Raw genomic sequence first — 24,872 nt, forward strand, 5'->3', positions numbered from 1 at the left:
TCAAACATTACATTTTTACAATTGCATCAAGTAAATATACTGACCACTAAAACATAACAAATCAATGCTTTAATCTCTAGCATAAGCAAAGTAAATTTTATAAAAGCTATCTTTTAGGATTTTTGCTTTGGCCTACATAACTTAAAAATAATCAATTCTGAAATATTAATATTTTAAAATTTTTATTATAAAGCCTTGTCTTTTTTTCCCCACCCCTTCCCCTTTTGGGGAGGACACTGCGTATTGAACTCCAGGCCTCATGTATGCCAAGCACATACTCTACCACTGAGCTATACCCCAAGCCCAAACCTTACCCTACTACTATTTTTAAAAAAGTATCTAGTCAAGTGTGATGGCACATGCCTGTAATTCCAGTATTTGGAAGGCTGAGACAGAAGGATTACAGGTTCAAGACCCATCTCAGGAACTTAGGGAGACTCTCAACAACCTAAGAAGACTCTACTTTGAAAAGGGCTGGGAGTGTAGTTCAGAGGTTCAAACCCTAGTACCATCACCAGAAAAAAAAAAAAAAAAAAAAATCTTAAGAATTCATGACAAATTATTTCTCTCCAAGTATGAAATAAAGATTTAAAAGTACTTACTTTATTTGTCAGATTTAAGGTTTAATACCTGAGTGGGAGGCAGTGGAACAATTTCAACACCCACTTTTGGTTTAGAGGGCTTTTTACTTGAATGCAATACTCATTTGAAACTCCTATATTAGTTTTCACCTAATTTGTCATTAAAAGCCTCCACTAAGAAATACTTCAGAGAAAAAGAAAAAATGGTTTCATTCTATAAAGATCCTATCCAATGTGCTCTTTATAGAAAAATGTGCAGTTGCCCTTATTACAAGGATATCTGTACTACAGTAAAGTGACTTGTTATAAGTTATTCCTTTAGGTGGTCTTTTGATTAAATGGAGGCATTTATGAGATAAATAAGAAAGAATAGCATTTACTGATCTCTAAGAAAACTGTACCTAACCTTACCAATATGGCGTGCCAATGGACAAATTAATAGTATCTAAAATGAGTGAAAGTCTACCAGTTCTCACTTCTATAGCTAATTCTAAAACAATGCACTCATTTAACCTATAGTCGAAAAAGCTACACAGACTATGAGATGTTTCATGGTTGCTCTTACCCATCTAAGAGAAGGGCAATGATTCAATAGCTCAATAATTCAATAGAAATTCAGCAATTTCCATCTTGGAGACCTTAATATATAGAAGCCCTTTGGTTTCAAGAATGGTTTCCCCTGAGTTAGACAGAAGTCTGTGTTAGAAAAGAAATAAGACCACAACCTTCCCATCTACATCCAAAGCCTTTATGACCAGTGCTCTCTGTGGTTCATCAGGGAAATATGTTGACAAAGACAAAGAAACCTGGTAGAATCCAGGCAGAGCCTTCTCTCTTCTGATTGTTTTGATATTGTTCCTTTGGATTGTCCACTATAAAGAATCACGACTCTTAGCAGGATTTCCAAAACTAGACTACTATCCAAATAAATAAACTATAATACCTTTTTGCCATTGTTCAACTTATCAACTCCTTTAAAACATGGAAAAAATAAAAAACCATTTTAAGATAGGCAAAAATCAGACACACCTTGAACCTGATAGGATGTACAATTAAGACATAATACATTATCAAATGTGAAATTAAAAAGACTTCCATTGAAGGAGTAAGAAGGGAGCAGAGAGTACAGACTGTTGGAAAAGTAATGTTAACTAAGTGTCTTGGTAGAAAGATGACTCAAGGTTATGCTATGGCTAATCATCGGTGAGAACAGGACCCTGGAACACAAGTTTCTCTCTTTCCTAATTTAATCTCTCTCTATCTTTTTTTCCAATGCTAAAACATCATATAAGAGCCTACCTGACATTTTGGAGAATTTGCTGTGCTGGGATTGATATTCCGCATTGCCTAAGAGTAAAAAATAAGATGAGTAAAAATTACTTTAAGCCATATTGTTTGGCTCTGTAGGCTGACTTATAAATTGTATTCAGACATATCACCATAGCACAGAATTCCCAAGCTACCCAAGAAGCAGCAGACTGAGGAAGACAGGAGCCAATGGAGTCACCACATAACAAAACTGAAACCTCAGAAAATTTTAACAGCATTAAGGATAGGACAGCAAGACTTTAAGTGTCAGGACTAAAATAAAATTTGATAACTGTCAGGTAGGTTCTTTGCTTCTAAGCATTAGATGAAGCAGGTAGAATTTTTGATAAGAGACACTGCCAATGGAAGAAGTTCACAGGAAGACTGTGACGTAAGATACACTAAATTTATATTGATTGCTAAAACAGAAACAAAAATTCTTAAAAGTAGACTATTAGTATTAAGAGAAAAGGGCATATTGGCCACTTTCACATAAGAAAGACAAAACAATAGATAATAAGATGAAACAAAGAGGTTGCCTTCAAAGAAAGTGAAGCTATTCTGTCCAGGACCCATCACCCAGAATAAGAATGAGAATAAGATTTAGAAACATTCTTCAGAAGGAAGAGTTTTACGAGTAGCAGCATTTTCCCCACCAAAACCAAAAAAGCCTTAGCCTGATCCATGGCATTAAACAAAACAATGCATAGCCCATTCCTAGACTTTAAAAATTATCTTAAGAACAGCAAGACTTTGATATTATCAATTAAACAATTTTCTTATTTATGTTTCTTGATATTAATAGTCCTATTCATGTGAAATTGAGACTGGTATTTAAAGAAAATGAAAAGCAAGCAATAAAAACAGGTTTAAAATTGCTTTATTCTTCTAATAGCAACAAAATAATTCAATTCTTGATGTTGCTATTGTGGTCTAACAATAGTTTCATATAAATGAAATACCTTTCCTTTATAGTAATTTGTTTGAAAGTCTGAGGTTTAATAAACTCTGTTACTATGCTTTCTCTCTCCATCTTCTTTATAGCAGATGAAAAAAATTTAAGACCATTTCCTGGTATCATATGCAGATACAAACTCTCTTCCTCTCTTTAAGAGCTCACCTTTGATGTCAATCACACGAGAATTACACTGACAGCACAGTTTAAAGGTGAGTCTGTCTAAGATTCCATGGCTTAATCAAATTTCTCAGGTATTAGTTCCTCGCATCCCAAAACAGCATTTCAGAGATGGTATTAACCTCATGTATTTGCAATGCCACTCAAGCCACACTTCAAAATTATCCTTTTCAGCTGGGCACAGTGGCCCATGTCTGTGATCTAAGAAACTCAGGAAGACTCTCAAAGTAAAAAAAAAAAAAAAAAAAAAAAAAAAAACCAAAAACAAACAAACAAACAAAAACCACAAAGGGCTGGGAGTGAAATATCTGTACTTAATATGTCATGATTTGGGAGGGAAACAGTACAGATACATATTTTATCTGTTTCAACAATATCTCTGGGAGGAAGAAAGCCAAAACCAAGATAGTTATTTTATCTCCAGAGAAAAGAACTAGGGAAAAAGATTTCATTTCCACTGTACTTTCACCATCTGTATAGTTCCATTACCATGTTTTTATTGTCTATTCAAAACTTATTCATATAAGCCAGGAGTGGTGGCGCACAGTTATAATTCCAGCACTTGGGAGGATGACAGGAAGAAGAGCTCAGGTTCGAGGCCAGCCTCAACAATCTTGTGGGGCCCTCTGCAACTTAGCAAGACACTATTTCAAAATAAAAGTAAAATAAAATAGGGTTGGGGGTTTGCCTCAGAGGTAGAATGCCTCTGAGTTCAATTCCTAGTACCTCAAAAAGAAGGAAAAAAACAAGCCAGGCTGGTGGCGCACGCTTGTAATCCCATCATTCAGCAGGCTAAGACCAGAGGATCGTTGTTCGCGGATAGCCTCAGCTACTTAGTGAGACCCTCTGCAACTCAGTAAGACCCTATTTCAAAATAAAGAAGAAAAAATAGGGCGGAGGGTGTAGCTCGAAGGTCGAATGCCCCTGGTTTCCATCCCCACACCCAAAAATAAAAAATAAAAAAAGAAACTTGATCATATGAAATTTTAAAAATATGCTGCTTAACATATCAAATACTCAATATCTGAATATTTTAAATACTGAAACAAAAAAAATAATTCTGAAATAAGGGATTAGCTACTCTAACAAAATATAAAAACCAACAGTACCTTTTGAAAGAAAATTGATACAAATGGTCATAAAGAATTTTTAGCTCTCTATTGTCACATTCCTACCATTCTCACCATAAAAAAATATCCATAAGCAGGAAGCTCCTTCCTTCCTTCCGGCCGTCCGTCCTTCCTTCCTTTCCTCCCTCCCTCCCTCCTTCCTTCCTTCTTTTTTGTAGTGCAGGCTGGGGACTAAACATAGGACCTTGCACATGCTAAACAAACACTTTACCATTGAGCTACAAACCTCAGTTCCATAAGAAGGCAATATTAAGACATACTGGGACCTTATAAAGTTGGGATAACTTGTATTATGTTTTAAGTAAAAAAAAACCCTTAAGATTTAGCAATACTGAAACATATATGCAATTTAAAGATGTTACAATGGTATATTCACACACACGAATAGTTGTGTAAAGATGTTTACCCAAGTGATGGTCCACAATTCCCTCATGAATAAAATCTTTGAAAATATAGTAATCCACAATTCCATGTACATATGAGGAAACATCCTTGCTTCCTTTTATTTCTGCTCAACTGCAGTGACCATAGCCAAAGCAATTCATTATGATACAAAATTAAAAGTTACACTTCACATGATCAGAGGTTGGTCAAGAAACTAAGATTTGGACATACCTGAAGAGAATGCTTCTTTTGTCACTAATTTTATAGAGACAACAACATTCCCATATAGCTAGTAAGTGCTAAAATCAAATTAGAAAAACAAACCCCCAAAGTGGAAGGCTGGTTTCTAACCTGTGGCCTCACCTGCCGAAGCAGTTCTTGCTGTTTCAGCCGCAGTCTCTCTTTCTCCATCTGCAGTTGTTGCAGCCGCATCTGTTGCTGCTGGTTGGAGTTGCCACCACCCATGACACTTCCTTGCGGGCTCTGGGGAGCCAAGGGTGGAGGCTGTTTCACTGGAGCACTTTGACTGATTCTCTGGTTCATGGCTGAAATGAAACAAGAGATCTATCCTAAAAACCAAGTTAAAGAGAAGGATGACTTATTTAAAGGAAACTGGTACTATCCAATTGTACTTGTTGGTAGTATGACTAGAAATAAGCCAAAGATCCATCAACAGTATACTGGTTACATTACCTTGTCATCAGCACTGTTGTTTCCCAAAGAAACAAGAGGCAGCTCTAGAGATATGAACTAAAGAAGGGCCAAGACACAAACTAATACTGTTGACTGAAAAAGAAAATTTGGGTGACTAAAAGACTGAGATGGAGAGAGAGATCCCCTATTTTTTTGGTACTGGGGATTGAACTCAGGGGCATTCTACCTCTGAGCTACACCCCTATCCTATTATTTTTATTATTATTTTGAAAATGGGTCTTGCTAAGTTGCTGAGGATTGCTTTGACCCTGTGATCCTCCTGTCGCTATTTCCCAAATACTGGGATCATAAGCATGCAGCACCATGCCTAGCTCACATTCAACATTTTTTTTTTTTTTTTTTTGGGCGGGTCTGGGGATGGAACCCAGGGGCATTCGGCCTCCGAGCTATACCCCCTGCCCTATTTTTTATTCTTTATTTTAAAACAGGGTCTCACTGAGTTGCAGAGGGCCTCAATAAGTAGCTGAGGCTGTCCATGAACCTTCGGTCTCAGCCTCCCGAATGCTGGGATTACAAGCATGCACCACCATGCCCAGCTTCACATTCAACATTTTAAATTGAAATTTGAGCCCAATGCTTCTATTTTTTTTTTTTTCTCTTTTTTGGTAGTACTGAAAATTGAACCTAATTGTATTCTACCTTTGGGCTATACCCTCAGCCCTTTTTTTAAATTTTAAAACAGAATCTAAATTGCTGAGGGCCTTGCTAAGTTGCTGAGACTAGGCTCAAATCTACAATCCTCCCAAGTACTGGGATCACAGGGGCCAACCACCATGTCCAGTTCTTATAAATGTTTAATACATACCTACCAGAGAAAAACTTAGGCCCAGATGACTTCAAACAAGAAAAAAAGAACATCAATCTTATACCACCTCTTCCAGAGTGTAACAAAGAAGAAATAATTCCCAACATTTAGGAGGGCAGCATAACCTTGATACCTTACAAGGACATTAAAAGAAAAGAAAATTATAGACCAATCTCTCTCATAAGTCTTGCTAAAACCTCCTAAATAACATGCACTGACAGCCTTTAAAGTTACTGGCCTCCCAGGCATAGAGCAAATTCCATGTGGTAGTTTGTCAAGTGCCCTCTTTGTAAAACTGGGGCTGCTTGGTCAAAGTCAGGCTGTTTAAGCAAAGCCCATGAGTCTTTCCCAGAATCCAACACTAAGAATCTCTTGGAGCCAGGCTGGTGGTACACACGTGTGATACACTACTGGGAAGGACTGCAGGCTTGAGGCCAGCCATGGCAACTCAGCAAGATGCTGCTTCAAAATAAAAAGGACTGAGGTGTAGCTCAGAGGCGTAAGTCCCCTGGGTTCAACACCAGTGCAACCAAAAAAAAAAAAAAAAAGGAAGAATCTTTTTCCCTCAGAAAGATTTTTGTCACAAAACCTTTCTGCTCTGGCCACTGACTTTTCTCACCTGATTCTATTTATTTGTCTACAGGTTTGTATAAGGATGCTCTTGGGTAGAGTGCCACAGGAGTGGGGGTAGCAGCCCATCCATTTATAGGTCCTCAGTGTTTGGCACAGACGCCTGTGCTACAAAACCACCCAACTGAATATTTATTCACCAGCACAAAAAATTAACTATATAAGGTAAAAGGCAATATAGGAACCTACCTACTTCTCATTAGATTGCCCTACTTTTCTGTAAGGTCAGTGTAACATTAAGACAGAAGCAAGAATACTATTTTGAAAAAAGAAAAAATACAATTCTGTCAGGGGATTTTGTTCAGTTCAATCTGAGCTATCCTTTAACATAAGAAGACGGCATTATCAACTTCTTTCTTTTTTGTTCTCATCTTCTCCCCCCCCCCCGCTTTTTTTTTTTTTTTTTTTTTTTTTTGGTGGTGCTGGGAATGGAATTCAGGAGTACTCTACCATTAAGCTACACCTCCAACCCAACTTTTTTATTTTGAAACAGAGTCTCACTCAGTTGGTGAGGTTGTCCTGGAACATGTGATTCTCCCCTCAGCATCCCAAGTACTAGAATTATAGATATGTGCCACCACTCCCAGGTTCTTTCTCTTTTTGAGTTAAATTTATCATTTAGTCCTGCTTTGTCTGTATGCCATGCATTTTGCAATAGCCTAATTCATGGCTGTTCTTTTCCAAACAGTTTCCTTTCTACTGTGATTTCCAGTAAACTCGGGAGCTACTTAAAAGTATATTTCTATGCTTCCAAACTTAAAAGTTTAGATTTTTAAAATAATTTCCCTGAATGAACAGAAAGACAAAATTACATCATGAGCCAGGCATGGTAATACACCTGTAGTCTAAGTAGTTGGGAGGCTGAGACAGGAGGATCGAAGGTTCAAGGCCAGCCTCAGCGACTTAGCAAGACTATTTCAAAATAAAAAAACAACAGCTGGGCGTAGCAGCACGCATCTGTAATCCTAGTACTTGGGAGGCTGAGACAGAAGGATTGCAAGTTTGCAGCCGGCCTCTGCTAGTGAGGCCCTCTGCAAGAATAAAAATTAGGGCAGGGGGTCTAGCTCAGGAGTAGAATTCAGCCTTCAGTACCAATAAGTAAGTAAACAGAATAATGAATCCTCATGTCCTCACCACTCATCTTACCAATGGTCACTACATAGACTATCTTGTTTTGCCCCATCGTCAACTCACCCTTTTTCCCTCCAATTATTTTCAAATAAACATTACAGCCTTTCCCCCATAAATAATTTCAATCTGGATAGCTCTAAGACTCTTTAAAAAAAATCACAATACCAATTTTATACTGTCAACAACGTACCGATGTCTTAAAATATTACCAATGGGATTTTCTTCTTTTACATTTAGTTTAAAATGAAAACAAAAGTCTATAAAATACATTAGATTCAAAATATAATCTTTAGTAAAATGATTGTTACAGTGTGGTTTCTGCATCCTAGTACCAATGGGATTTTCTTCTTTTACATTTAGTTTAAAATGAAAACAAAAGTCTATAAAATACATTAGATTCAAAATATAATCTTTAGTAAAATGATCGTTACAGTGTGGTTTCTGCATCCTAGTACCGCCTAGGAACTCTTTAGAAAGGTGACTTTTGACACATTCTTAGAGTCTGCAAAGCTTTACTATATAAATTCCCCCCCCCTTTTTTTTTTACCATTTATCTGCTAAGTAAACTATATCATTTACTATACAGTTTTCTATGGCTTCGATTTCACTGATTGCATGCATCCCCACAATACCATTTAATATGTTTCTCAATCTTTTGATATGCTGTATACAGTTTAAATATAGAAGTTTGGTCAACTTTTTTTCGGCAAGAATACCTCCTTGGTAGTATTACACAGGATGAGGAAGCACAAGATATCTGTCTGACTTCTGAGGAAGGACAGAACAGTGGGTGCAGCTGTGGTAAACGCTACTATACCCATTTTAAGTTCCTTTACCCACTTTTTAAAAGCATTTCTCCTAAATCCATTGCTTTATTAGAGGCTGCAAAGTGCTGGTGTTCTATCATCTCTTTTCCTGTATGAGGGAGGTCACTTGAAACTTAGTTTGTACAGGTAAAAACAAATGTTTGATTTATTCCGTTAAAGTAAAGATTTTTAGAATTAGTTCCACAGCATCCCCCAAAGGTAGCTGGTATTTTATTTAAAAAGTCATTATGAAATCATATATTTATAAATATGATGTGTTTTAACCTCAAACAGTTCTTTTGAGCCAGGCATAGTGGTGCATGCTTGTAATCTCAGTGCTTGGGAGACTGAGACAAAAAGATCACAGGTTCGCAGTCAGCCTCAGCTACTTAGTGAGGGCCTGTTTCAAAATAAAGAAAAAAAAAATTGGGCTGGGGGTGTAGCTCAGAGGTATAATGCCCTGGGTTCAAACTCTAGCCCCCCCCTCCAAAAAAAAAAAAAAAGGTTTACTTAAAATATTTTGCTTTTAAATTTTAGAAACTTACTTCTTATGCCCCTACCCTACTCCTCAATAGGAAACCACTGTTAGTTGTTTAATGTTTTTGTTTCACTTTGTTTTTAAAAATCCAAACAAATATATATCACTTTTTTCTTAGCTACATGGTAGTATACTATAAATTCTTTCCTCTATTTAGCTCTTTCCCCTTATATAACCTTGACATCGCATTGCATTCAATTTCCGTTTAGATTTTCACTACTATTAAAGAGTGTTGGATGGAATAAGAGCACATAGATTACTTGGTGGTTAAAAGTGCAAGCAATCTTAGATGCTGCCAAATTTGCCCCTATCCTAGTTGGGGCTGTGCTTTGTTGTACCCTCATCAATAATATACAAGAGCCACCCATCCTCCAATCTTGATAAATTCTTAGATTTTGCTAAAATCTGAGAGATGACAAATGGTATCGCAGTGTGATTTTATCTTTGCTATGTCCTACTGTAAGAAAGTTTGAGCACTTTTCATTAATAAAAGGCCATTCCAATTTTTTATATGAACCGAGTTCATACCTTTTTCTTTACTTTTTCTATTGATCTTTACCTTTTCTATTTTGTACAATCTATATACTAGTGTTAGAAAATCTTGGTGTAAGTTAAAAATTACTCCCTTCAGATAAGCATGGTGGCACATACCTGTAATCTCAAGAACTTTGGAAGCTGAGACAATAGAATCTCTGGTTGAAGGCCAAGACTTGGCCACTTAGTGAGATCCTGTTTTTCAAATAAAAAATAAAAATGGGCTCTTGGTATGGTTTGGTAGTAGAATGCCCTTGGGTTCAATCCCCAGCGCGCGCGCGCACACACACACACACACACACACACACGCACGCACGCACGCACACAAAGACTTCTCTTAGTTTTTCATATAATTTTATTTTTCCCCATTAATCTTTTAAAATTTGAGTTTTATTTTCATCATTTAAATGTGACAGGAATTAACTTTTTAATTTAAAAACTACTTAGTTGTGCCTTACTGATTTGGCAATTCAATCCAATCAGTTGGAATCAATCCTGGTATAAGGCAAAAATGGTCCTAATTTCACCTGTTTCCATATGATCATCTATTAATCACAACACTACTTGTAATTTTTAAATTTTTGTCTCAGACTAACTTTTCATGTTTTGATACTTCTGAATTGTTCTGTACTATTTGTTAATCTACTCATACTAGAACTACAGAACTCCATTTATGTTAGTGCACATGTACATATCAGTGCAATCTTAATGCTTTAATAGCTGGTAAGGCAGGACACGTAGTTTTAAGCCAACTCTTAAATTACTGGGTTCTAATTTAATTACACTGGTCTAAAGCCGGGAGTGGTGGCACACGCTTGTAATCCTAGCATTAGGGAGGCTGAGACCAGAGGATCGCAGTTCGCTGACAGCCTCAGCTACTTAGTGAGGCCCTCCACAACTTAGTGAGACCCTGTTTTAAAATAAAAAATTAAAAAATAGGACAGGAGCAACGGGTGTAATGGCACACGCTTGTAATCACCATGCTTGGGAGGCGGAGACAGGAGGATCGTGCTGGTTCAGAGCCACGCTGGAATAAGAGACCCTGTTTCCAAATAAAAATATATAAAATAGGTCTGGGAGTGTAGCCCGGAGGTAGAAGGGCTTCCAGGAACCCCAGTACCACCAAACAAACAAACAAACAAAAAAGGACAGGAGGTACAGTTCAGAGGTCAAATGTACTTGGGTTCCATCCCCAGACCCACGCACAAAAAAAAAGGGGGGGGGGTAGTCTACAGGGCAAGGTGGCACATACCTATAATCCCAATATGGCCCTCAGGAACTTAATGAGGCCATGTTTCAAAATAAAAATTAAAACAGGTCTGGGAGCATAGCTTGAAAGCAGAATGCCCCTGGGTTCAATGGTCCTCAAACCTGACAGGCTCCAATACAACCTCCACTGTTTTGTACAGCTTTATTTTCTAACATACAGAGATGTTTGGGTTTTTTTAAATGTAAGATCCCAGGAAGGCATGCTGCCAAATGCCTGGAATCCCAGTACTGGGGAGGCTGAGACAGGAGGATCACAGGTTCGAGGACAGCCTTAGTGAAATTCTCCCCAACTTAGTAAAAATCTGTTTTAAAATAAAAATAAAATAGGACTGGATGGAGTGTAGCTCAGAGGTAGAATATCCCCAAGTTCAATCCCCAGTATCATAAAAAATAAAATAAAATTTAAGATCCTAGTACTTGTATTTATACCTGAGATATTCCTTTTGGTTTTGTACCTCAAGGCTTTTTCCCCTGTTGTAAATACACTTTTCATGAGTACAGTCTAAGTGAAAAAAATAAATAAAAGTTTATAATTTGCTCTATATCTGTTCCACTATGCTTTCAGACATAGATAAAGCATGATAAAGATTATTATTTAAAATATACTTGTATTTAGTTGGGCGTGGTTGCGGCACGCTTATAATCCCCGCGCTTGGGAGGCAGAGACAGAAGGATCGTGCAGACCTTGTTTCCAAATTTTAAAAAGTATAAAATAGGTCTGAGAGTATAGCCCGGAGGTAGAAGGGCTTCCAGGAACCCCAGTACCACCAAAAATAAACAAACAAATAAATAAACAAACAAACAAATAAATAAAACAAAACATACTTGTATTTATACCTCAGATATTCTTTTGGGTTTTGTACCTCAATGATTTTTCCCCTGTTGTAAATACACTTTTCATGAGTACAGTCTAAGTGAGAAATAAATAAAAGGAAGTTTTTAAGATCCTAATTTTTTTTTGTTTTTTTTGGTTAGTCTACTTTAATAGTTTGTCTTTAAGAGCAGAGAAGAGATGTCATAACACAATGTTGTCAATCTTGTTCAAAAAGCTAACAATTATTTTTTTGGTACTTGGGATAAACTCCAAAGGCATTCTACTTCTGAGCTACACCCCAGCTCTTTTTGTTTATTTTGAAATAGTCTTGCTAAGGTTGTTGAAGCTAGCTTTGGACCTGCAATCCTCCTTTCTCAGCCTCTCAAATAATGGGACTATAGGCTTGTACCACCATGCCCAGCTAAAATCTAACAATGTTTGAGAACTAAGATTAACAACCTTATTTAATAAAATTAACAATCTTATTTAATAAAATTACTTAACCTGTCACCAACAAAGATGGACAATTAATAGTACCACAGTAAAGTATAGCCTTTAAAGTCAAACAAGCCTGGATTAGAGTTAGACCTATCAACTTAGCAATTTGTTTGATCTCAATTTCCTGAACTATACCTGGAGATAGCAATATCTCTAGCTGGAGCCACTGTGCAGACCACACACTACTACAGAGCTGGGACAGGAGATGCTCCACAAACGTCTGTCTCCAGAACAGCTCTTCCTAAGCCTACAGCCAACCACTCTTACTGATAATTATCCCCTATCTTCCCCTTGTGCACAGACACACACCAACTCCCCTTCTCCTATTTTATGATGCTATTCACAGTTTCCAAGTATTCCCATGATTCACAAAGATACATATGTTTATCTTTATAAGATCTAAATGGTAGAGATTGTGCTAATGGAAGCTTTTCTTCTCTTTTGGTGAAACATGTTCCTGGCATTCCAAGGGAACACTCAAAATATTTCCACATAGAGATTAGATTCACTTCATTTCATTTCATTTTATGGTGGTACTAGAGATTGAACCCAGGAACTTTATCTTTAAGCTACACTCTCAGCTCTATTTTTAAATTTTATTTCAAAACAAGCTTTTGCTAAGTGGATGGGTCTCATTACTTGCTGAGGCTGTTCTCAAACCTGCAACCCTAGTATTGAAGATTACAAGTGCGTACCACCAAGTCCAGGTATAGAGATACAGTTCAGTCACGGTACTGTGTCAGGTTCATAGCATGACAACCATAAATTGGGGGACTGATCTGTGATCCATCATGCACGGTGAACATGTCATAAACTGTGGCCTAGAATAACAACAACAACAACAACAACAAAAAAAAAACAATTGGGGAAAATGTTTACAGCTATAATCCATTTAATGATTTTTTTTTTTTTTTTTTTAGGTGGTGGTACTAGGGTTCCTGGAAACCCTTCTGACCTATTTTATACTTTTTATTTGAAAACAGGGTCTCTTAAGCCAGCGTGGCTGGCTTCAAATCTGCGCGATCCTCCTGTCTTTGCCTCCTAAGCGCTGGGATTAGAAGTGTGCGCCACCAAGCCCGGCTCATTTAATAATTTTTTTAAATGCAAGAAAATAGCCCACTAATAAGCTGAGAACTGCTGAAATTATAAAACATGACTGATTTCAAAATAGATTCTAAGGCTGTTAAATATTTCACCTATTAAATATCTAAGCTAGATTTTTTTCATTAAGTAATATAACATTTAATAGGTTATTTATATAGTAATATATACTTGGTGAAAACAAATTGAAAAATAACAAAACTGAACAAAAATAAGGAAATACATATCCTTTGCTTTTCACTAGTTTCCCAACATTAGATACCTAAGAAGTAATCATTAATGATAATAATAGCCATTGCTAAGGGCTAACTGAATTGGTCAACAAAGTCTTAAATCTAAGCTTCTCTAACTATTCAAAACCACAGAAAAGAGTAAAACAGGATATCAGAAGATGAAAGAGGTCCCCCATATCAAACAGAAACCTGCACAAAATGTGCAGCATGGAGAACAGTGCCTGTGCAGGCACTTCTGGTTGTTTATCTCAATGTTGTCACCTATGGATACAAGCAGTGCCACAAGGCTTCCACATAAAGAGCACACTTAAATGACCAATTCAAAGACCCGCTTATCTACTGAGCCTGGGAGTCATTCCTCTCCAGAAGCATCTGTTCAGTACCTTTTGAGTATCTTACCCATTTAAACAAAGCACAGAGCAGTGCGCCCACATGGGGCACGGCGGAGACCTCACAAGCAGGCAAGAAACAAAGCAGGCTTTGTTTCCAGAGGAAGGGGGCTGGGAGCTAGAAAAGAAAAGAATAGCAGTACTAACTTTTCTTCCCTCTGTGATTAACTATTGAAAACCCAATGTTTCCGGTCTTAGTAAAATTTCTAAAAGGTAAAGATAAAAGAAAATACTCTACAAAATGTCAGAATTTTTAAAAATATGCTATATTTTAAAAGTCAGAGCCTGTACTGCTTGGACCATAAAATAGTAAATGCTTCAAGTTTTACTTAAATCAGTTCTGACAGCTTCATGGTAACAAACCAACCACTCAGCAATTACTGAAAATGAAGAGACTACCTTTCTCAATGAGAAATGGAAGGGGATCATCACCATAGCTCTCCTCCCAAGCGTCATTCTAAACATCTCAAACCTCAGATTAACTTTTATATTTAAACAGTTTGTAACCTTAAAACTCTGGACTAGTACAAGGAGATTTGTTAGTCTTAAAACTGGAATAATAAATTCTAAAAACTTTATTAAGTATTAACTTAAAATCAAAAATAACTTTTAAACCACTAAATCAAAGTATATCAACTCCCCCACAACAAAAGCACTTCTCTGTCTAGTACTTGTTAAGAGAAATAAATGTTTTTCTAAAAATACACACGAACAAACCATCTGTTGGTCTTAAAACAGTAAAAACAAAACACAAAAACCCCACTGCTGGCTCTGTTTACTATATGACTAGGGACTCACTTATCTGCAAAAATTTGCAATTTTAACACTATAATTTATCTACTTATTTAGCATTTTAAAATGTTAGCTTTTTAGTGAAAATTACTACTTAGGTCACCATAAAAAGTTGTCTCTTAGCCAGGCATGGTGATACACACTTGTAATCCAGTACTTTAGAGGCTGAGACAGGAGGATCACAGATTCACAGCCAGCCTCAGCTACTTCATGAACTTATCGAGATCCTGATTCAAAAATAAAAAATATAGCCGGGTGTGGTGGCACATGCTTGTAATCCCAGAGCTTGGGAGGTAGAGACAGGAGGATCCGCACGGGTTTGAAGCCAGCCACGCATGCTGGCTTAGGAGACCCTGTTTCCAAATAAAAAATGTAAAAATAGATCTAGGAGTGTAGCCCGGAGGTAGAAGGGTTCCAGGAACCCGGTACCCCCCCCCCCAAAAAAAAAAAGAATATAGAAATAGGGCTGGGTGTGTGACTGGGAGGTAAAATGTCTCTGACTTCAATACCCAGTACCACGGGGGGGGGGGGGGGGGGTTGTTAAGCTATCTTTCACAAAAGGAATAAAAAAGATCAGGGCCCAACCTAATAACTGAATAAATTATTTTATTCTCAATATGCAAATTATTTTTTCCAATATTTAACTAAGCTGTGTACCTGAATGATGTCAAACTTAGAACTTTTTTTTTTTTTTAAGTACTAGAGATTGAACCTAGAGGTATTCTACTTCCAAGTTATACTCCCAGGCCAGCTTGCTTACTCTCTTTCTCTCCCTCCCTCCTCTCTCTTTTTTCTTTCTTTCTTTCCTTTTTTTTTGGGGGGGTAGTTTTGGGGTTCCTGGTAACCCTTCTACCTCTGGGCTACACTCCCAGACCGATTTTATACCTTTTTTTTTTTTTAATTTGGAAACAGGATCTCTTAAACCAGCGCAGCTGGCTTCAAACCTGTGGGATCCTCCTGTCTTGTCTCCCAAGCATAGGGATTATAAGAGTGTGCCACCACACCCAGCACAGGAGCAGGCTTGTGTGTGTGCTCTCTCTCTCTCCCCCTCCCCCCACTCTCCCTTCCCTCCCTCCCTTACTCCCTCCCTCCCGCTTTCTTGGCACTGGGTATTGAACTTAGAGGCATTTTATCTCTTAGCTAAACCTCCACCCAGATTTTATTTCTTATTTGGAAACAGGGACTCACTAAGTTGCAGAGGGCCTAAGTTGTCAAGGCTGGCTTTGAAAATGTGATCCTCCTGTCTCAGCTTCCCAAATACTGGGATTCCAAGCATGTGCCGCCAAGCCTGGCTTAGAAATCATTTTTTACTGAGGCAATTCACATACCATAAAATCTACCCATTTAATATGTACAGTTTGGTAATTTTTACATATTCATAGAACTGTGCAACTATCACCACTGATTTCAGAACATTTTTATTACTCCACAAACAAATCCTATATCCATTAGCTGTTCACTCCCTAATGACCCTCCCCTAGTGCCTGGCAACCACTTGTCTACTTTCTGTTTCCACTGATTTGCCTCTTCTAGAATGTAAACAAACATTATATAGACTTTTGTGAATGACTGCTTTTATTTAATCTAATAGTTTCCAGTTTCCGTATGTATCAGCACTGTACCATTTTAATTGTAGAATAATATTCCATATTTTGAGATAACACATTTTGTTAGTCCATTCATCATATGACAGTGGGTTTTCATTTTTTTGGTTTTTATGAAGAATACTGCTATAGACTTTCATGTGCAGGTTTTTGTGTGAACTTTTTTTTTTTTTTTTTTTTTTGCAGTACTGGGGGTGGAACCCAGAGGCATTCTGCCCCTAGCCCTATTTTTTATTCTTTTATTTTTGTCTTTTTCTTTTTGCAGGTCTGGGAATGGAACCCAGAGGCATTTGACCCCTGAGTTATATTCCCTGCCCTATTTTTTATTCTTTATTTTGAAACCGGGTCTCACCGAATTACGAAGGGCCTAAGTAGCTGAAGCTGTCCCGCAAACCGCGATCCTCCTGTCTCAGTCTTCCTGAATGCTGGGATTACAAGCATGCGCCACCATGCCCAGCTTTATTCTTTATTTTCGAAACAGGGTCTCACTGAGTTACAAAGGGCCTAAGTAGCTGAAGGTCTCCACAAACCATAATCCTCCTGTCTCAGCCTCCCAAGTGCCACCACACCTGGCTGAACATATGGTTTTAATTCTGCATACATACTTTGGAACAGAATTGCCTGGTCACATGGGAATGTTATGGTTAACCTTTTGAGGAACTGCTGAATTATTTTCTAAAATTGCTACATCATTTTTCAATCCCACCAGTAATGTGTATGGGTTCCAATTTCTCCACATTCCGGTCAGCACTTATTATTTTCTGTAAGTTTTTGGCTTGTTTTGGTCATCTTAATGGGAGTAATGGGGGTATATCACTGTGATTTTGATTTGTACTTCCCTAACGACCAGTACATGGTAATAGCTCACCTATTCTAAGGCCCTACTCTAGGTCTTGTCATAGGCAAAGTAAATCTCCCTTCCATACTTTGCATTTTTTCTTCCTTCCCAAACACCAACTCGAAAGTCTTCCTAAAACTGCATTAAGGTTTTCATATCTTTAAATGCTCAAAAATACTGAAAACAGGTACCAAATTTTAGGTCAATCCAATAAACACTTTCCTTCTCCAGCCTTCTATCCAAAGACTGACATACTAATTCATTAGAGCAGTACTTTTCCAAACAACACAACGGTGGACAGCGCTTAAAAAACATTCAAAAGAAGATTTCCTCCTTATCACCTCATTAAGCACTGAGGCAGGACACAGGGGTTGCTAAATGAGGTGAGGTAGGAGAAGGAGAAAGTGCTCTAACTGGCTTTTTGCAAGTACCCACCTGTCTTCCCTCCCTCCCTTCCTAGAGAACAACCACTTTTCTCCCCCACTAAGAAAATAGAGCTTAGTCTACTCTGGAACACAAATTCAGATGAGACCACTGCCTTAAAGAGGATGGGAACCACATAAAAATACATCTGCCACAATTAATTCATTAGATTAAGGAGTAAATAGATCTATCAAGTAGAATTTTAATTCTACTTTCATAAAATTTACCACAAACGCTTTCACTGGTGGAATTTATAAGAGATGCATGAGTACCTTACAGCTGCTGCTGATCATCCTTCCATGTTCCTCCTTCAAAAAAGCCTTCCTTTATCACCCCCAAACCCTATTTCCTCTCAAAGCACCTTATTATCTTTCATTGTGCAGAACACATCTTACAAAGCTGTATTTACTTCTTTCGTGCTTTACTGTACTACCTATGGCTAGTGCAGTAACTGACCTGTAACTGACACTCAAGCATTTATTGAATGAATCAACAAATCCTGGAACAGTTCCTATATCTAGTTAAGCAGCATGCTATTCATAATTCAGAGAAGAATCTCTAAGTTAAAGCAAGTTCAGAATGAGTTATGAAATATTCTCACCAACCAGAAGAGCAGAAAGAAATGAACATAAAACAAATTACCTGAACTACTCCTGTTCTAAGGTATTTTACTGTGACAGAGGTTTCCATTCTTTCTGTCTCTCTTTTTTGATACTGAGGATTAAACCTATACTTTGAGCAGGGTCTCACTAAATTGCCCAAGATGGCTTCAAATTTGAAATCCTCTAGCCCTAGCCTCCCTGAGTGGTTGGGATTACAGGCTCTCTATAATCTTTTTATCTAGATCTCTACATTGACACACAAAGTGGTTAAGCAACACCAAATGGTTCCTCTTTCCCATCACATTTTATAAGATACCTGAGATTTATGCAAAGTTAATACAAATATAATTTTAAATAGTTTTCTTTTAAAAAACAAAGTAAGGCCAGGCATGGTAGTACATGTCTGTAATCCCAGTACTTAAGGAACTAAAACAAAAGGCTCACAGGTTTGAGTTCAGCCTCAACAACTTGCAAGACCCTGTTTCAAAAATTCAAACAGGTCAGGCGTGGTGATGCACGCTTGTAATCCCAGCGCTTGGGAGGCAGGAGGATCGCGCAGGTTCGAAGCCAGACGCTCTGGCTTAAGAAACCCTGTTTCCAAATAAAAATATAAAAAGTAGGTCTGGGAGTATAGCCCGGAGGGCTTCCAGGAACTTCAGTCCCACCAAAAAAAAAAAAAAAAAATTAAACAGGGCTGAGGGTGTAGCTTGAAGGAAGAATACCCCTGGGTTTAACCTCAAATACAAAAAAACAAACAAACAAACAAAAAAAAAAAACGAAAGGAAAAGCAAAGAAATTAAGTAAGGTGGCATGTGTGTCTGATGCTATGAGCTTTAATAATGCAAATGGGCCATTAATTTAAATTATTATTTAGTGGTGTAATACTAAGTTTTTAAACTTTAAAAATCTTATATGCATAATTTGTGATTAAACAAAAACAAGAATATGCTTCACTATATAATTAACTAATTGGATCACTGAACTATCCATTATATATATTAAGGCTGGGGATGTAGCTCAGTGGTAGAGCACTTGCCTAGCATGCATGAGGCATGAGTTCAATTCCCAGCATAAAACAAAATGAAAAACTATTTTGTCACTATTCTGACTTTAACATAAATTTTCAAAACAAATAAAAATGTAAAGCTCAAATACTGAACTATTTCTGATATTCATTCAATAATCTTATGTATTAAATGTAAAGCAGAGTACAGTAAATCAATGTACCATGTTTAAGGCAGTTAATCAGAACTTGCTAAGAACTGCAGGAGTTTGAGAGTGTGGCCAAAGCCTCACTCCTCAACACTTCCCACCCCCACTAGACTTGTTGCCTGGACATGCTCACCAGGTGACAGGGCTTATCTTTAAAGGTGGAGAATTTCTGTTTCCGCTTCAAAAATAATTCCCAATTGTGACCAACTAAACAAACAGCACAACAAATAGTTTAAAAGTTATTTCTGAAACCTCAAGACAGTTCAAGTAAAGCTATCGAGAAAAAACCTTAAACAAGAGTCCACAAGAGTTATTAAAGAATCCATAATGCAGTGTCTAGCATGGTAATCCCGGCATTCCGGAGGCAGAGATCTGAGGATCACAGTTCGCGGAGAGCCTCAGCTACTTAGGAAGGCCCTTCGCAACACAAACAAAAGACTAAAATATAGGGCTGGAGTTGTAGCATGGAGGTAGAATGTCCTGGGTTCCATCCCTAGTAACACACACACACACACACACACACACACACACACACACACACACACACTCCATAATGCATCAGATTGTATTCAGCTAATTAAAGACTGGAAATAATAAATTGTACACTTACAACTGGTAGTGCACGGCAGTAATCCCAGTACTTGTGAGGCTTAAAAAGGATTGTAGGTTTGTGACCAGCCTCAGAAACTTAGAAAGACCCTGTTTCAAAATAAAAAATAAAATGGGCTGGGGATATACTTCACAGGCACAATGCTCCAAGGTTCAATCTCTAGTACAAAAATCAAAATAAAATAAAAATGTCAGTTTTTATGTTTTATTTATTTTACCACTACAACAAAAAGCTGAAAAGACTAAAAATATTCTTAAGAGCATCCAGTCTAATCCAGTCAAAATTTTAAATATGAGTCAAAATATATCAAGAGAACTCGGGTCTCCTTTCTAAACTAGGTGGTTATTTTGTGATCTCAGAACATGGGTCTCTTGATTCCCAACTGGGTAGGGTAATTTTTTTTCTATATCACAATTTAATCCAATCTAGTACATTATGTACCTATCGCAGCTATCATATGGAAAGAAAGCAAGAATCCTAGCTTTTACTGTACTTTTGAAAACTGGTCTGTTGGAGGTCATAGAAAATGCCTAGTCACAGCAATGCCAGGACTGTTTTTCTCACTCAATAATGTATATACAAGCCAGACATGGTGGTGCACACTTGTAATCCCAGCATTTGCATTTGGGAGGTGGAGGATCACAGTTTGCAGACAGCCTCAGCTACTTAGTGGGGCCCTTCACAACTAAAAACAAAAAACTAGGGCTGAGAATGTAGCTTGGAGGTACAATGTCCCTGGATTCCATCCCCAGTATGGCAAAAATTAAATAAATAACAATGTATATATAAAACACCATAAAATTCACATTTCAAGAGGCATCAGTAAAATGAAAGGAGCCAGGGGAAGCGAGTGAAATGTTAAAGAATATAAATATAGAACTTTTGACATGTAGAAAACTGGAGAAACCACAATTGGAAGAGGATACTGAGATGAATTGGGCTGTATTCATAAACATAAAGGGAAATAATTGCTGAGTAATAAAAGGACACATATGTTCTAGTCATTAGAACTTTCCTTAGATAGAATGGATTGCCTTAAAGTACTGTAAGCCAGTCAAGGGAAAGGTCAAAACAGACTGGAAGACAATTTCCTAAAAATGTGATGAAGGTAAAGGATGAACTGCATAGATAATTCAAAAAGATGGCTTCAAATTCTGATCCAATCAGATAACATATTTCTCTTCTGTAATTAGAATTCTGTAATTCTCATCCATCACATTTGGGTAATTTCCTCAAGACAAGTCACCATGTAGGATCTAAGTACATCAACCACTATATGAACTTTCCATGTATCAGTATTAATATTCTAGATATGTTTCTGCATCCTAAAAGTCTATGTATATTCTAGGTGTAAAAGAAAGTCTAGATTTTGGTTCTGTTGTTATATAACCCAAGTAGGTTAACATTTCCCTAGATCTCAGAGGGCCTCAGTTTGGGGGAAATATTCACTTAAATGTTCTCCAGGTCTTTCCATCTTCCTGCAAATGACATGATTTTGTTCTTTATTGCTGAGTAGAATTCCATTGTGTGTATTTCCCATAATTTTCCAATCCATTCATCTGTTGATGGAGCTCTAAGTTGATTCCATATTTTGGCTATTACAAATTGTGCTGCTATGAACATGGATATGCATATGTTACTGTAGTTCTCTGATTCCAACCCTTTTGGAAAGATACACAGGGGTGGTAGAGCCGGATCAAATGGTAGCTCCATTCCCAGTTTTCTAAGGAATCTCCACAATGATCTCCATAGCAGCTGAAATAGTTTGCACTCCCATCAACAGTGTAAAAGAATTCCTCTTTCCCCACATCCTCGCTAGCATTTGTTGTTATTTGATTTCTTTATGCTTGCCACACTGATTGGGGTTAGACTAAATCTCAGCGTAGTTTTGATTTGCATCTCCCTGATGGCTAATGATGTTGAACATCTTTTCATGTATCTTTTGGCCATTTGTATCTCTTCTTTTGTGAAGTGTCTATTCAATTCAGTTGCCCATTTCTTGATTGGGTTATTTGTTTTGCTAGTGTAGAGGAAATTATTAAAATCAGAGCAGAAATAAATGAAAGAGAAGAAAAAAAACCAAATCAAAGAATCAACAAAACAAAAAGCTGGTTCTTTGAAAAGATTAATAAGATTAACAAACCCCTGGCCAACCTAATCAAGACAGAATCAACTCGAACTATTAAAACCAGAAATGAAAAAGGAGACATCACCACAGACAGTGGAGAAATTCAAAGATTTATCAGGAACTATACTAAATTGAACCAAGAGGATGTAGCAAACCTAAACCAACCAAGAGTAAACAAAGAAGTAGAAACAGCAATAAAAACTCTGCTATCAAAGAAAAGCCCAGGTCCTGATGGGTTTCCAGCTGAATTCTACAAAACCTTCAGTGAAGAACTGATCCCAATACTTCACAACTTGTTTTGGGAAATTGAAAGAGAATTCTCCCAAATTCCTTCTACAAGGCCAGTAACACATTAATCCCAAAACCAAATAAAGATACCTCAAGAAAAGAAAACTACAGACCAAAATCACTGATGAACATAGATGCAAAAATTCTAAACAAAATACTAGCTATATGCATTCAAAAACCATATCAAGAAAATTTTATACCACGACCAAATTGGTTTCATCCCTAAAATGCAAGGCTGGTTCAACATATGCAAATCAATACACGTTATTCACCACATAAATAGAACTGAGAACAAAAACCACTTGATCATATCAATAGATGCTGAAAAATCTTTTGACAAAATCCAACACCCATTCATTTTAAAAACACTACAGAAAATTGGAATAGAAGGAATGTATTTCAACATTATTAAGGCAATATACAATAAATCCAAAGCCAACATACGACATGGGGAAAAACTGCAAGAATTTCCTCTAAAATCAGAAACAAGACAAGGATGCCCTCTATCACCACTCCTTTTCAATATAGTCCTCAAGACTCTTGCCACAGCAATAAGACATGAGAAGCATATCAAAGGAATTCAAAAAGGAAGAGAGGAATTAAAACTATTATTGTTTGCAGATGACATGATCCTTTATTTAGAAGAGCCAAAGAACTCAACCAAAAGACTACTGGAGCTATTAACCAATTCAGCAAAGTTGCAGGATACAAAATCAATCTAAAGAAACCAGTTGCTTTTCTTTATGCCAACAATGAATCCACAATGAAAGAAATAAAGAAAACAATTCCATTCACTATAACCTCAAAACCAACAAAATACCTAGGAATAAACCTAACCAAAGACCTCTTCAATTAAAACTATAAAACATTAAAGAAAGAAATTGAAGACGACCTTGGAAGATGGAAAGATCTCCCTTACTCATGGATAAGCAGAGTATCATCAAAATGGCCATTCTGCCAAAAACTGATCTAAAGATTCAATGCAGTTCCTATCAAAATACCAATGACATTCTTCATAGACCTAGAAAAATCAGTCATGAATTTTATATGGAGAAAGAAAAGACCCAGAATAGCCAAAGCAATCCTCAGCCATAAGAACCATGCAGGAGGCATCATAATCCCTGACTTCAAATTATACTATAGAGTAATAGTAGTCAAAACAGCATGGCATTGGCACAACAGGCATACTGACCAGTGGAACAGAATAGAAGATACAGAAATAAACCCACACACCTATAATCAATTGACCTTTGACAAAGGGGCTTACATCCAGCAACAGTTCTTTTTATCTAAAACACCTTTTTTTCTCTCTATCCTAAGTGGTTAATATACTAACAATCTAGCATTACCAGGAAAGATGCAAAAAAGTTGATAAGAAAAATCAAATCAAGATGGGTGTGGTGGTGTATGCTTGTAATCCCAGTACTTGGGAGGCTAAGATAGGAAGATCCCAGGTTTGTGGACAACCTCAGCTACTAATTGAGGACCTGTTTGAAAATAAAGAATAAAAAATAGGGCTGGGGGTGTAGCTCAGAGGTAGAATGCTCCTGGGTTCAATCTCTAGTACCTTCCCCACACAGGAAGGAAGGAAGGAAGGAAGGAAGGAAGGAAGGAAGGAAGGAAGGAAGGAAGGAAGGAAGGAAGGAAGGAATTTAGTTTTAAATGTATGGATATCCATAGATCTGCACTTCGATTTGTTCAAATTATTAGATGCTGACATTTTCTCTACCCAAGATATCAATAATGAAGTTACAGATTTAGTTTCTAACACCATCAATATTTTCCTCTCATCATTAATTGGACAGATTCTTAGGTATGTACTTGGCCATTAGGTACATTTTCATCAAAAGGTATAACTACTGGAAATCCTGGGTCTTAAAAAAGGAAAAGGTTAATCAATAATGTCTCAAGAGTTAAAATTTTAAACAGATATTATTAATGCAAAATAATGATTGTTGATGATCAACTACAGTACTGGAGATCAAACCATGCCATCTACCTCTGAGCTACATCTTTAACCCTTTCTTTTTATTTGATTCAGAGTCTTGCTCAGTTGCCCAGGCTGATCTCAGCTTCTCTATAGTCTCTGGAATTATAGGCATGTCTCACCATGCCTGGCACTATCATTTTAATACATCTTCCCTCTCCCACTTCCCTTACTGGGGATTGAACCCAGGGACATTCTACCTTCTCTGAGTTATATCCCCAGCTCTTTTATTTTGAAACAGGGTCGCACTAAGTTGCTAAGGGTCTCACTAAATTGATGAGGCTGTCTTTAAAATTGCAATCCTTTTGTCTCAACTTCCCAAGTACTGGGATTACAGGTATGCACCACAATGCTGGGCTTTGATACATTTTTTTTTTAAGTTAAAAAC

General features: G+C 37.2%; 1 protein-coding gene across 8 annotated transcripts in view; it reads right to left on the reverse strand.

Moving 5' to 3' along the window:
• Positions 1–24,872, reverse strand: part of YAP1 (Yes1 associated transcriptional regulator) — a gene marked incomplete at both ends in the record, with an annotated part of 132,691 nt that overhangs the window by 22,236 nt on the left and 85,583 nt on the right. For 2 of the 8 annotated variants that reach the window (XM_080719697.1, XM_080719693.1), the window contains 2 exons: positions 1,881–1,928; positions 4,902–5,083. In XM_080719697.1, the coding sequence (XP_080575823.1) occupies positions 1,881–1,928; positions 4,902–5,083 (230 nt within the window). Of the gene's footprint in view, positions 1–1,880; positions 1,929–4,889; positions 5,084–24,872 lie in introns of all 8 variants that reach the window. The other 6 variants (XM_080719696.1, XM_080719692.1, XM_080719699.1 and 3 more) reach the window with 3 other exon arrangements.

This window comes from Muscardinus avellanarius (assembly GCF_963383645.1).
Source record: "Muscardinus avellanarius genome assembly, chromosome: 1".
Classification (NCBI taxonomy): domain Eukaryota; kingdom Metazoa; phylum Chordata; class Mammalia; order Rodentia; family Gliridae; genus Muscardinus; species Muscardinus avellanarius.